A 15,668-nucleotide genomic window follows, 5' to 3' on the forward strand; every position below is an offset into this window, starting at 1 on the left:
ATTGATTCTGGCAAATCTGTTCACAATAATATTTTATTCAGAGTACTGAGAAACTGGAAGATATTTATATATCATGTACTAATCTTTATGTATATGTAACATATGTTTATGTGTATATGAAATGTGCTTTAAATGCAATTCCCATGTACTGCTTTTTCAAATGCATAGGGTTGTGCCTAAGTTAATAGGTATAGATATTCCAAAGTATCTGAAACCTTTTTTCGTTGTGTATTGAAAATTAAACTTTTCAAAGGCTTCTTGAAAAGAAACTCTGTCAAAATATTGCTTTTCAGATAAAACAGATTTTCTTTTGCTTTTAGGAAACCCATCCTAGGCATGAAAATCTGTCTTGTTAAAAATTGATCTAATCAATGCATTTCCACAAGAAAACTTCAATTTTATGAGATATTGGCTAACAAGGTAGAACTAAAACAGTTTTATTATTTTTTGCAGGTTTCATTGCATTACCTGCATCATCTATATGCATTAAAGTAAGCATATGAGTTTATAGTTTTGGCTTTGATGTGCTTGTACATAGTCACTAGAGGAAATTTCACACAAAGTATCACTCATACCAAGCCCACAATACCATATATACCAAAGCAATCGCCAGATAATACTTCAGACATGCAATTTCTGGGAAACACTAAGTATGTTTTATCAAATACTTTGAAAATGAACACTCACTTTCATACAGTTGCCAGCTACACTGAAGTTTAAATACTGGCACTGTAATAGAAAGAGATTCAGTTTCAGATACTTCAACTTTCATTCATGTAATTTAGGACCCACTACAGCTCCCTTAAGATATATTATAAAAATACATCTGCTGTGAGGATAAAATCACAAGGAGCCATCCAGGCTAAGTCAGGAGACATAACATTTAATAATCAACTGCATGTGAAGACCCATTGATTTGATGAATGGCAAGTACTGTATGGAGCAAAAAAGTCTTACAGAACATCCATCACAGGTATAGTAACAAAGGGGACAGTCCCTATCTGTATTTTTTTAATTATTTGGAGGGGTTCATTAACACGATAAATATAAATGTGATTTTCTCTTTCTCTTTGCATAGTTGTTTCTAACCTCATACAATGATGGGAATTAGAAGATGTGAAGAAGGTAAGATTATAGATTGGCGTTTATTTCTTTGATTTGTGTTTATAAGGCAATAGTACATATATTCACTAGGCTACTGCTTTCAAAATTCTCCATTGATTTCTCTTCTGTTATTTCAAAGTCACCTTTATTGAGATATGCATCTGCTACATTCTCCTGTCAGAGACAGGATACTAGGCTGAATAGACTTTTAGCTTAATCCAGTCTAGCTGTCATAAAGTCTTACAAACTGTAAGTTCCAGAAATGAAAAGGATCAAAATTATTAGTGGAGACTCAAAAATATAATACAATCATACAAAATAATTACTATCAGGACTCTTTTACTTTACAAACATATAAAATGAACTTTGAGGGTAAGAAGAGGGAAAAATCCTTCCATTAGAAAATATAGTCACAAAGCTTTGAACAAATAATTTCACACACTGCAGAGTACACACACACACGCATGCAGGCAGGCATGCACGTATGTACACACAGAGGTGCACACATACATGCATACATACACACATGCTTAGAGTTTACACTGCATTCTTCTGATGCCATGATTTTTATTTTATTTGTACACCCACCTTTACTGCACATTCTAAACAAACAATAGACAACAGTGTAAGGACTTTTTTTCCTTAAAACTGCAACAAAACAAGTCTCAACATTTGCAAAACATTCCTTTATTATTAGAAATAAATTATTTTTTATAAAAATTAGCATGCATTGACCATTGCATTTTTTAGCATAACCCAGGACTTAATTCAGTCAGCCGTCACAAGAAACAAACTCATCTTTTACGAGTTGAACAATGTAGGACAGGAAAGGAAATTGTCACAATCACAAAAAAGTACTTACAAATATAACATCAGACATGATTTATTTCAACAGCATTTTTTTTTCACAAGCTAACATTTGTTTTTCTTTTGTGATTTGCTTCCTTTTGTGAGTGAACAGTTCAGAAGCTTGACACTCTGTCTCTATGTTATAAAACTGGACTTTTCCTTCCCCTGTCTCTTTTTGCCTTTTGCTTTTGTTTAATCCTTGTTCTTTAGGAGACTGACTATTGATTTGAATGTAGACTACCGATATTTTCAAGACTGAATTCTGGTGGTAGCAAAGTCTATGTTTGCAAGATCCAGTCCTGCAGATCTTCCAGTGAATTTCATCCCTGCTCAGTTTGCCTGATTGCTGTAACTGACATAAGTTGTCTTGGTAGAGGAGGCTGTAAATCAAAAGAAAAAGAAAAAAACCAAAACCAAACCAAACCAAACCAAAACAAACAAAAAAAAAAAAAAAAAAAAAAATCAGGATTTTTAGAATCAAGAGAGGAGGAAAAAAAACATATTTAGCATTTGAACTCAGACAATGTCCTACTATATTTCCAAGCAATATGGTCCATGTTCATGGAATAGAGAATATTTAATGATGTATATAAGCAGTGTATAAACTAGATACCAATTTCTGTGTTCATGACCACTTATTTTGTTTATGTCTTGGGAAAGCAGAGGTAAAATGATAAGTGGTTTCAGCATACCCACAACAAAATTTCGACACCCGGTATTATTTTGTCTGAATTCTATATCTTTTTTTTTTTTTTTTTTTTTTTTTTTACTTTAGAGACTGGATTTTTCTTTCTCTTCTACTGTTTGAAGACAACATTGCAGTTAGTGGTGGTTTGTCCATCCAAAATGAGACTCATGTTCCTTGAGCAGATAGTCCCTACAGAAAATATTATCTGGAGAAAATTATGGTCTCCTTATGTTGTTGATCAGCTGATCATGTCTTCTTTTGATCAAAATTGATACTCCTTGTTCAGAATGAGGCAATATGTTGAGAGAATTAAACAGTTCTACTATTGCAAAACTGAACAACTAGGAATCTTTTAAGAAAGTTTGTTTCAGGTTCTAGCCCTTACATCCTTGCTATTAAGAAATATAAAATATATGCTATAAAAATATGACTCAAGACACATCACTCAAGGTTAATATAATGGTTGGAGGAGAAAAGTGTTTACATCAGCTCTCATAGTTGTCTAATTTTAAATCAGCTGGGTACATGGAAAATCAGACTGATGGGGGACTGAGTCTCTTATTTCTCTGTAATAAGGTCTATGTTACACTGCATAAAGAGGAAATTGACTTTCTAAATATGTTTTATATTCCATCTGCTACAGACATGTTCTGTTTTAGATAGTGAAGATTGCAGCTGGCAAGATGAAAATAATGGGATGGCAAAAAGTTTCCTGGTCTATAGATTCAAATTTTCTATTTCCATACCTTTCTTCAATTTCTTTCTTTTTTCTATATAGGATATGGTGAGAACAGCTGAGATAGATAGGAAAAGCATTCTTCATGCTAACTCCTAAATTCAGTCCAACAATCTGATGGTTTGTGAAGAACAGACTACAGAAACTGAGAAATTACAGTTTCTCTCTTCTGCATCATAGATTTAACTAAAAAAAGGATTACTAAATGGATGCAAATTAATAGTGGTTAGTATGACTAAGTTTACTTCTTGTTTTTGTCACGTTTTCTTAGATTTTCTGAGCAATTTGAATCAGTGCGTTTACCATTTTTAAACAGACAACAGAACCAGATTATTTAATTCACACATTACTATAATCCTTTTAGCTAAGAATATATATATAACCATGAATAATCAAATGAAAGCTGCAAAATGTAATCTTTGTTCCTTTCACTTGCACAGGTAGTTCCAGTACTTTGTGTCTAGAAAAAAGCTAGTTCATGAAAGGACTGCTTTTGGCACACAAAGCAAGTCTTTCTTATAGTTGACTACAATATTCTAGCACCAACATGAAATAGCTTTATTTGCATGTATTGGGACACTTGAAGCAAGTATAGCCTAATTTACATCTTTCAGATCTTTCAGATGGGATGTACTGCTCCCGTCTGAACTCTCTCATGCTCCCACAGCAGGATTTCTGAGAGGATTCTATTTTTTCTTTTGGCCTGCTGAGTTCCTACTCAAAATAATGCAGGACTGATAAAATGGCATCAGGATCTTCAAGCATAGAAGGATTTTTTTTTTTCCCCAGCTAATAAATAACAGATAAATGCTCATCTGCAAATTCTGCACGCTTGGGAACAAAAGGATAGAAAGATGAGAGCTTATTTTTTCCCCTTTCCCTGAAAGTAGGGTCAGATACACGATCAGGTTAAGTTAGATTACCACATTATCCTCTGAGCTGAACTGAGTTCTGTGATAACTTTACATGTGCATGTTTTTAGCCCACAGCAATGTAACATAATCAGATTTATCACAACTCAGTAAGCTGAATTATTTGAGGATATTTGCAAGAATACAATACAAAATACAAAAATAGTAGTTACCACACCTCAGCTGATATAATTTGTTAAATTGCTGTAACTTTGTTGTGTATCTGAGAATTAAACAGTTTTGATAGAATTAATCTAGAGTTGATCAAGAAACAAAACTTAATCCAGTTGAGTTCTGAGTGTTGTTACTTTAAACAATTATAACACAGGAATTTAATGTAGACAGTAGTTTGAAATATATTAAAACTATTCTCATCTCCAAACAGTGTTTGTGGTTCTTTACTTGATAAATACTGCATGTGTCTTTTTAGTTCTGTGGAATAAGTCTAGAGTTAATGCTTGGGGACCTGAAAGCTTCAGCAGCTGGTGTCCTGCTCTTTAAGACTGTTAGCATTTCACAATAATAACATGAACCACATTTGGCAAGCCTAGATGGCCAGAAAAAGTAACAGACTTGGCTCAAAATATTTCTGAGAATAAACACTCCTTTACAGCTCCAGTTACTACTTTGCTGTTGGAATGAAACAAAAAGAAGAAGAAAATAAAAGAACAATGTAGAATGATTACTATGATCTGACCTATATTCATGTAACATACTTGTCATTGCCTTCTGTAACCACACCTGGATGGTTTTTTTATCCTGTTTCCCAGAAACATTTTTTTTCCACTGAATATGGACCTATTCCCACAAGTAAACCCATGAACATATTCATGTGGAAGACAACATAGAATAACGTGTGTTACATGGAACAGTATAAAGTAGATAGAGCAGAGTTGTCTCTGGATGGGAAGTAAAAGGTAACATGTGACTATCTCATCGTGTTTCTCACCTAGTTCTGAGCACTGCATCATCATTTCTAGTGTTTGTGCTTGGTAAATGGGGGGAAACAATCACTGCCCATTTCTGGTATGCTAGAAGTAGACTGATATTTTGCAATCAGTTTCATATGCTATCACTGAAAAGAAAGATCCATCTCACATGGAGTCAGTGCAAGAAGAAATTCTGTGGTGTCAAGGAGTTTTTACAAGTAACACAGTGAAAAGGACCTATGCTGCATTGTGCACTTAAAATTCACAGGAATTTTCAAAAGCTTTGACAATAAAGCCTTTGTTTCAGGGAGGCCTAGAACTCAATTACATAGGGAGAGCTTTCTGGAATGCAAATGACTCAATTTTTGCCTATGAAGCATTATGATGGATGAGAACCTAGTCAGGTTACACTCCTAGTGAGCTCAGAATTATATAGATGTGTTACTGTTGAAGTCATGTTTAGAACACAGTAAATAAGCATTACCCTGCACTATTGGACTATTTGAGAAGCAGACTTGCTTCCAGTAGCATCTGTTTCTATGAATTATGCATAATCATAGTTTAAGGAATACCAGTCACAGCATTTCTTAATTAGGTATAGTAGATAAACATCAGATACCCAAGACTTTCTTCTTAAAACTCTCTCACCCTACTGTGAAAACCCTGCTTTATCCTCTCCTTGGAAGTTTATAGTTTTGCACTCAGCAAAATCCATGTCTCTTTTCCTTCTTCTCCTTCTGACTTTTCTGAAGAATTGTAAAATTACTGAGTCCTTCATATTCCTATTCTATTATTTGATCCACAAAGAATTTCTATGCCTTTCTTTTTGTCTTTTGTTACATGTCTCAATCTGAAGCTGTATAAGCCCATAGCTCACTCTAGCAGTTTTACACGTTTTGAAGGGTCATGAGTTTTTCCAGTGAAACAGTTTGTACTCAATATCCTCCATGCATCATCAAATATGGTATAGTACAGTATCATGGAGTTATGGCCTATTTTTATATAGTCTTCAATCTGGCAAACTCTGATAGATTTCAGTAGGGGGTTAATTTTTCAGAAATAAGTACAATATTTTAATGCAAACTTGGTCTTGCCTTGTCTCAATGTGCTTAACCAAAACAGTACTATTTAAATACCAATATCATCCCAAAGCAATAAAAATTAAAATTAAACCATATTGTTTGCAGTAAAATGACTGAAAAGCTTAGCTGTCACAGCTGCTGCCCATCTAATGTGACATCTAATGTCTCAGAAGAAAAAAGTTCTCCATTTCTAAGCACTGGGTATAAGGTTAATGTCTTTGCTCATAGTTGATCACTATTGTTATTATGAAGTCCAGTTTATAAAATGATATATCATGTGATGGAATGGGAGCTGTAACCTCTGTTTTCTCCTATACCAGAGCAACTTAGAGATGTAGCAAGATTCAAGAACTTTCCTGACGTGGGAAAGAATTTTTTTCCCATTAAAAACCTATGATATATCAGAACATGTAATGATTAAGCTTCACACAAATTATCATGATTTTGTACCAAGATGAGTGAGACCAGAACAAAAGCCTGGATGGGAAGCATTATGCTGGGAAGTGTTATTCATGAGTTGTGATAAATGAACAATCCAACAAATATTAAGGTAGAAAGGTAAAAACCATTATTTTCACTTCCATACCTGACTGCAAAATAAAAACAATGCTAGCTGTTTTCATTATCATTTTTTTTTCAACAGCCTTTGACTTTTGAATATACAATGATGACCATAAATACATCTCATGAACTGTCAGGACATACCACTGGCACAGCAATGTACAACACATCAAAATAGCACTAGCTAAAACAAACAATTTTTAAAAGATGTGGCATTTCAAAATCTGCTTGTGCTTTTTTTCTTTTTCTACTAGCCTCCTGTGAAAATCAATTTCTTTGAAACAGCTCTAGACATTCCTGCATTCAGCAGTACATGAATTCTGACACATCTCTGGATTCATGCAGAACAAGCAACAGAAATAATTAAGTTTATTATTAAAAGAAAGTGCATTCTTGTGAACGTACATCTATTAAGATGTGCTGCCACTCTTGACCAAGTCTACAGATGACTTACTGTTGGTTTCAAGACTTTCACACAGTTCAGTCTTGACTTCTCCATTTGGTCTGTCGTTTCCTTTTTGTGTCAGTTTGCTTTGCATTGTAGCAGCTGTCACCACAGCCTTGAAGCTCCTCTTCCGTTTTTGAACATTCTGCTCTGGATGAAAAATGATAATATAAACCTTGGGCATGTAGAGCATGCCCAGAGACACAGAAGCACTTAAACTCATGGAGATAGTAAGTGTTGTTGTCTGGATGTACATCTGGGGAAGAAAAGAAACAACACAAAAATCACTGTTATATTGATTTAATATAAGAAGGAAAACAAAGTAGCTATCTTAAAAGTATTAGGTGGAAAGGAACATCAAAAGGACCCTTGGCTTTGGTTGTTTTTAATTATAGCGGAGTATGACTCTTTCCTGTTGACTTCATAACCTAAAGACTGGGTGGTAGAAACAACATAATATTCATGAAACTTCATTCTGATAAAAGTAACAAAGATGCTGCAGCAAACCCATTTTTAGAAAAAAAAAAAACAGTATGTCTGGACAAGAAAACAGGAATAGAGTTAGACAGGAAATAGAGACAGGAATAGAGACAACAGAGTTAGCCTTGTGTCATCTATTTTAACAGACAGAAGCCTCTACACCAATATGCCACATGGTGATTCAACAGTGTGTGCAGCATGGCTCAACTGACAGCAGCATAATGCAGAATCTAACGGAATCTTTTATATAGTCTGTGAGTTTTAAGCTGGAAAAAAAAATTAGTTTTCCATAGTGATGTTTGAATATTCCTGAGGGTACTGGGGGGTTGATTTGTTTGTTTGTTTGTTTTCCATCCTACTTTTGAATTCTAATCACAATGCTCTGTTGGCACACAATAAAGTTATTAATATGTCATGGTCCTAACAAAGAAATCAGAAAATTGAGGAACCATGAAATTATCTCACAGAAGACCTCAGTTGCCTATAGATAGAAAGCAAAAATCTGGCATTTCAGAGCGAGTCTGTCTATTTTTTTTGTTATCACCTACAAAAAAGAAGGTAATTCTGGCATTCCATAATACTATAAAAGAAAATGCCAATGATCACTCCATAAGAACAGCAGACAGAAATTTGTTTGATGAGGTATTCAGCTAGTATATTACCAATACTAATTGTAGTTCTGCTCAACAGTTATTTTTTCTTAGGAAATTATTTTTTATTAGCCATATTATGAGCAAAAAATACTTTACAGTTCTGTGTTAAGCAGGAAATCTCTCAGTAATCCTTGTTATATTGAAAAAGATACTGAAGTAAAAAATTATTAGTGCCTTCGCAGATGATTCAGTGACATTGTTGTCAGACATGATTTTAAGCACTGGCCAACACTATCACATTAACCTGAAGATAAGGTGGTAAGACTGTCTGCAATGTCAGCTTCAGATCATCATTTTTTATGAAGTGCCCTTGGGTGACTTGGCCCTTGGCAGAAAACTAGAGATATAATAAACTGTTGTGCACTATTATAGCTGAACATTTTTAATGTCATTCAGCCTACAAAATTTTTCCATTAGATACTTTCTCCTTAGAGATCACAAATAAACTGTGCTCTCTCTCACTTAAAGCAATCTTATGTAAGAAAAAAAAAATGGATTCTGAACGACCTAATTAAGTAACTGTATAATTGTACAGAAATACAAATACTGTGCCAAATACTACCAAAAAAAAGAAGCGTAGCTTGATCTAGTCATCAAGAAAACACTAACAGTTCCTCAAAATCTGTAAAAAGCTCAACCTGTTTTCAGGGAAAACACCAGCCTGAAAAGACAATCAGGACTGTCTGTTGTGCTGAGGAAAGGTACAGGAGTAACACCTTCCTTCATTTGAATCATACATCAGTTCAGTACTTGAGGAAATAATATACTCTTTTCTCTTACCAGTGAAATAATTCTATTCCTTTCAATCTCCAAAATGACTATATTGTGCATGAACATTTCTAATGAAAACATTACTTGGTCACACTAATAAAGAAGTTTTTCCAGACTTCTGTGGAAAGACCTCTGTGCAGATGCATGTTCACATGCAGGCAGCACCAATGCATGTTTGTTTCTCCCTGAACCAAATTGACTGATCTCCAAACAAACTGGTACAGCAGTGGCTTTTAAGGTTAAGCATTTAATTAAGTGGCATCCAAAAGCAAAAGTATTTTGGTTCCTAAACATGAATATATTTCCTGTTGGGATTTTCAAAACTGAAATAATTGTAACCAATACATTTTAAAAACTGTATTGTGTATGAAAGTTCCATTAAACATAAAAATTCTTTTTGAAGCCTTACCATTTTTTAAAATCCAAGTCATGACAGTTAAGTGCTACCTAAGCCTCACCCATGCAATTCTGTAACAATACTTGGCATTTAAATATATTTTGGGTTTTTTATTTCTTATCAAGTACTCAAGTTCTAAGACTTGTCTTTCTCTCATGGTTCACTGTAAGAGTGACATGATAAAAAGGAAAAAGCTCCAAATGTTATAGGATAAAATACATGCATTACTTTATTAGTAACATTAACAAATCTATACATTATAGTAGATCTCAATGATCTTTGTAGCAATAAGAGGTGCCACAGTGCCAAGGTCTTACTAAAGAGGTTTCTCTTAGTGCGTCAATGTCAGCTTGAAGGTCTACATTCAACTAAGCTACATAAGTGAAACAACTCTGAATCTCATCCTGCACTGAAAAATTAAGATCCTACGGTTTCAGGGCATTATATATCATTACATCTACTCTATTTTCTGTGGACTTAACTGCTGACCAGCACAACAGCCTATTTTAGAAAATCCAAATCACAGTAATTTCATATTGCTGATTACAGTTCATATGCAATGGGGTTTATTTCTAATGATTTCTGTATTTTTGAACCAGCGACTATAGATATTGAAATATGAACACTAGGGTGAACTGGGAGTTTTCTGACAGGACAATTTTCAGAGTGATTATAGTCTTTAAAGAGTTTCATACTCAGGGATCCTGTTTCTCATGGATCCCCCTTATTACTTACTCTTTAATAAAGCCAGTGAGAAAGAAGAGTTTCGAGACACTTGCTCAGCCTTGAGGGAAAGGCTTTGAACATATCCTTACACGTACACATTGTGTGCGTGTGCACTTCTATCTGATTTCATAGGCTAATACAATTGCATTCTCAGCTGGAGGCTGAGTTGTCCATGACATTCTGAGTCTGATTCCTTTTTTCTACTGTAATCATAGAATAGTTTGGGTTGGAAGTGTCTTTTAAAGGACCTCTAGTTCAGCCCCCCTGCAGTGACCAGGGATATCTTCAACTAGATCAGGTTGCTCAGAACACCTGACCTTGAATGTTTCCAGGCATGGGGCATTTACCACCTCTCTGGCTAAACTGTTCCAGTGCTTCACCTCCTTTATCATAAAAAAAATCCTTAGTACTAGTCTGAATCAACACTCTTCTATTTTAAAACCACTACCCCTTGTCCTATCTCAACAAACCCTACTACTTTTGTAATCATTTGAAGGCTGAGAGTCTGTTTATAGGATGGGAATATTTCTTGCATTTAATCCTTCCTTTCTTGGGAATCCCCATTCTTGCATCCCAGTGAAGCCCAAGTCTAGCAAACAGAATATCATACACACTTGGTTTGACTTTTGTCTGACTCTAACCTTGTTTTATTCCTGACAAGAGGACAATGATATTTTATGGCTGTGCATTCTGGGTACTTTTATTATTCTGGGAACATAGCTACCTGTAACTTTTACAGAATTAGATGCTCTAAAAATAAGGAGCAACAAAGTAGTTCAGTTTAATAAGATATGAGGTCTGAATAATTTTTCATGTGTCTCACAGTGGTAGCTCACTCGAAGTTACAGGACAATAAAGGTCCCTTTTTACAGTGATTCATAGTTACACAGAAATGAATTTCAGCACTCGTCACAACAAAATCCCTTCTGAACTACAAACTTTTTGTCTGATAATGCCTTTCACAAATGTAACAAAGACTGCTATATCTATCCTCCTTGTTCTTGACAGTGAGAGAATATGTCAGAAAACTAAAATCACAGTAGTGCAAGGAAAAACACCCTTTAAACTATGGGAAATACTTGAGGCCTAAATACCTTCCTGTCTCTATCCTTCACCTCAACCCTTGCCCAGAACTGATACAATACTTTTTCTGTACAATTTTAAACTCCACAATTGACAAAGGATTCATCACAATAGACAGTCCCTTGTGAAAAAAATTCAGATCCCTGCTCAGACACAGGATTTCTCCATCCCACAAGTGACCTGGACCCTTTCCTCATCAGAAAGTTCCTACAAGCTTGGTAGTTTAGCCTTCAGATTATCCTAACTCAGCAGCTAAAATAGATAATGGCCATTGATTCTAGAACTATGTGTCTTTCTACTTTGAAACCTAAAATGTTCCACAGGAAACACTGGGCCAATGAAACATGCTTTTTTAGTAAAACACAGATACTCTAATGAGTTCTCCAGCTTGCAAGTACTTGAAACTGAATTGCCTCCTTGGAAAGCTGAAAAAATTTCTATGCATCACAGCAGGTGTGCACACTGAATTGTCCCAGTGCAGGTAGCTGAATGACTGCCTCTCAGCTAGGCTTCACTGCTTGGAAATAAAATATCCCTCAAGTCCCCAGTAGTGTCCCATCAGTTTGGTGCTTGCTTAGGCAAAGTTCAACATAAAGCAACTACTTTCACTAAAGGAAAAAAAGTAGTAAGGTCACAACCTTGTCCAGACTGCTTCTTTGTTTTGGGTCCTCCCTTAGATTTACATGTAGATAATATTCAGAGTCTCTCCAGAATTGTTGATTTTTCTCATGCTATTTATTTTTCTCTTCTACTCAGGTTTAATAAGTCAGATAGAGAACAGACTGTTCCCTAATCTGTTTTTAATAGTATATCCTGGACAGGTATATGGCTAGTGTGATGTCTTGAGTAAATTTAATCTGTTTTCCACTTTGGCACAAGCTTTCTAACTCCTGGAAGTTGTAACACAGATGAAAAAAAGTCCAGCAGTGAAGTGCTAAATCACTGAGGGAAGTCTTGGTACATCTCAAACTATGAGTGTGCCTAGCATAGACTCAACTCAGCTCCTTGCAGTCCAAAGAGAAGTGGATGTATGAAAGGACACAGCTGGTCTAATGACTTTCATTGACTAATTCTATACAATTTGCCCTTTAGAAACCTCTTTCTCCACAGGATAGAGCAATAGCCTTGGTATCAAACACTGGAGTTTGAACCATCCTGCTGAGACAAATAAACATAGGCACCCTTGAACATGCCCCACATTGCTAGTAATATAGCAGAAGAATGAATTATTATTTAATTTTTACTTTATCCTTGTTATCAAATTCTATATGTCTCTTATGTGAATCTCCGCAGCTGCTTCAGCCAGTTTCATATTATAAGGACAGAACTGCAGCAAGCTTTGTTTCCCAATAGGTTTTTTTTTATCTCATTCCCTCCTTCCACTCTTCCCTTCATTCTCAGCTGCTAGAAACCTTTACCAGATCATTTCTATCCAGGAGATAAATGATACATCATAAAATGAAGATACAGATCATCTATCTACAGGCATCCCTCATATTGGGAAAGACAGCAAAATGGGCCTTCTTTCTTTGTGGTGGAGACAGCATGAGTCTTTTTATTTCCAGGAAAACACTGAAAGCATTCATTGCTATCTTCTCTGTGCTGCAGAACATAGAAACCTTAGAAAAAACACAGTCCTTTTCTATTTTTAAAGTAATGCACATGTCATACACTACAATTACTTTCCTGTGTGTTGCTGCTTGCTGAAGAGTTGACTGGCTGACAAAAATTATGTTTCACAGTCCTGTTCACAAATTAGACAGAAATGCCATTCAATGGATTCCACACCAAAAAGCAACAAGGAAAAGCCTGGATACAGACAAATATATATGAAACACATTTGAAACCAGGAGAATGTAAACAGGTGGTAACAATGCTGACAAGGTGCCAAAAACTAACCAAAGGATTAATGCGTCTCTGCAGAACCCCATAAACTTACACCTACAGGTTTTTATTACTTTCACTGCAAAACATACATTTCTATCTTGACCCGTGGGAAGAAAATTTTTAGAAGGAAAACATAACAGATACAAGTCAGTCATTTTTTGGCTTATATAACAAGATTATTTTCCAGATATAAGATAAACTTCACTGAATGAGTCTTCTTCAAACATTTGTTCAGTTAGAAAACATAAGAAGCTATGGTACTTATATATCTTTTAGCCTTTTGAAAACATTCCTTACCAAACTAGCAATTAAAATGAGGCTTAAATAAAAAAAGTGAAAGCCTTCTCACAAAATGAAAGTACAACATTCATAAGATGATTATCTCAAGAAGTATGTGTAGACTATGATTCTTCACACAGCAGAAGAAAACAAATCCTGAGAAAATTTTAAATTTCTGTTGCTTTCAGAAAGTTATGAGAAAGGAAAGCACTAACAACTGATTTCAAAATAAATGTGTGCCACATTTTAAAAGTATGAACTTCCATTAAAGCTTGGATCTGAGAGAAGCTATAAAAACTTGGAGGAGTCTTGGTGGAACATGCATATATTTGCATTTCAGAAACTGAATTATGGTAACTATTTCACTTCATATTTTCCACTTAAGTCCAATTTCGACCTTACCTGCAATATTTGTAAGGGGAGGGAGAAGGGAGAGGGAGGGGAGGGTCCAAGGAAATTTTTTGTGGCTTTTCAATCTCTAAAGGGGGAGTGAGGTGGAGGGGCAGGGGGGTGGGTGTAGGAGAGACAGAGACATTTTACTGAGGCCTGTAGTGACAGCGTAAGGCAAAGTGTCTTATCCTGAAATTAGGTAGATTCAGACTGAACATAAGGAAGAAATTGTTTGCCATGAGGGTGAAACACTGGCACAAGGTTGGCCAGAGAAGTTGTAACTGTCCCATCCCTGGAAGTGTTCAAGACCAGGCTGGATGGGGCCCTAATCAACCTGGCTCAGTGAAATGTGTCTCTGCCCATGGCAGAGGGGTTGGAACTAAATGATCTTTTAAAGATGCCTTCCAATCTAAACTTTTCTGTAATTCCACGATTCATAGCAACATGCTATTTTGTTAACATGGCAGACAATATTGTCTATTGTCATTTCTATTGGCAAATGTAATCTCTTAGCATAACATTCTAGACAACCAGATTTTTTGATTGATTTAATTCCTTGTTTTTTCTTCTTTTCCCTTTGCTTGTTTCAATATGCCAGTTTCAGATGCTTTAGCTCCTCCAAAACCGCTAATTTCAAAAAGCTTTCTGTTGATGTGTAACCCTTATAGACATTTTTACAGATAACATCACAGAACACTGGCATCAGAAATTATGCTGGTTTTTGGCAAAAGTTGGAGAAGATTAGACAAACAAGTGTTGCATTATCAAACATTCTGCTCATTGGAAATAAGCAACATTTTTGAAGGGAAAGAAATGTTCATCTTTACTTCATCAGCAACATTTATTACAATGTCATATTAAACTAGTAATAAACTAAAATCTGATTCTTCACTGTGAACCATCCTCAGGATATATATGTCATGGGAAATCCTACGTACTGTCTTACAGACTTTCAAAGTAATTTAAAATATCAGTATGTAAATTGATTTTTATTTCTTCTCCTAAGTTCTCATAATATAACTCATTTTTCTTCTCATATATTACACTATCATATAGCTTGCTTATACCACAGCAAACAATTTATGGTGGTATTATGGTTTTTAAAGTCCATGTGAGCCATAACCTTCATCAGTTTTCAGGAACTGACCAAAGACTAATCTCTATCATATCTGTTGTAATGTGTATGTCAGTCCTGATATTCAGGAATACTGAGCTCCAAAAGATCAAACAGAAATTTAGTACTGACGTTTTGTAAAGCTAAGCTAAAAGAACTTCCAAATACAAGTAAAAAACCCCAAAAAATGTAAAAACATAATGGAAAAAGAGTGTGCTTCATGGAAAAACTGAGAAATTAAATTAATTAAATGAGTTCTTATTTATACATTAATTGAATCTTCAACATAATGTACAAGTAGGATTTTATGGTATATTAGGTTACACTTAAGACCTTCTTATTGACAAAATGCTAAACAAAGAATTTATTGTTTATCTAATTAAAATCTTAACAGCCCAGTGAAAGCCATAACAAATCTTATTATTAATCCAGTTACAATTATGCTAGCTTTTCTTTTCATATTATTTAATTATTACAGGAAAATCTCATTAATAATATATAAACTTTTGAGTATCAATCCCTTTTCTCCAGTGATACACACCTCGTCCCTGCTCCTCTGGTTCCTAAGGCCAATAGATTTAGC

The 15,668-nt window shown here is 35.0% G+C and overlaps 1 protein-coding gene across 2 annotated transcripts in view; it reads right to left on the bottom strand.

The window, feature by feature from the left end:
* Positions 1 to 867: 867 nt before the first annotated feature.
* GRM8 (glutamate metabotropic receptor 8) overlaps positions 868 to 15,668 on the bottom strand; it is a 301,344-nt gene continuing 286,543 nt past the window's right edge. The window contains exons 9-10 of one of the 2 annotated variants that reach the window (XM_053977511.1): positions 7,315 to 7,561; positions 868 to 2,333 (exon numbers count right to left, since the gene is read on the bottom strand). In XM_053977511.1, the coding sequence (XP_053833486.1) occupies positions 2,284 to 2,333; positions 7,315 to 7,561 (297 nt within the window). In that variant the 3' untranslated portion in view covers positions 868 to 2,283. Of the gene's footprint in view, positions 2,334 to 7,265; positions 7,562 to 15,668 lie in introns of both variants that reach the window. The other variant, XM_053977512.1, reaches the window with a different exon arrangement.

This window comes from Vidua macroura, chromosome 5, assembly GCF_024509145.1.
Source record: "Vidua macroura isolate BioBank_ID:100142 chromosome 5, ASM2450914v1, whole genome shotgun sequence".
NCBI lineage: Eukaryota > Metazoa > Chordata > Aves > Passeriformes > Viduidae > Vidua > Vidua macroura.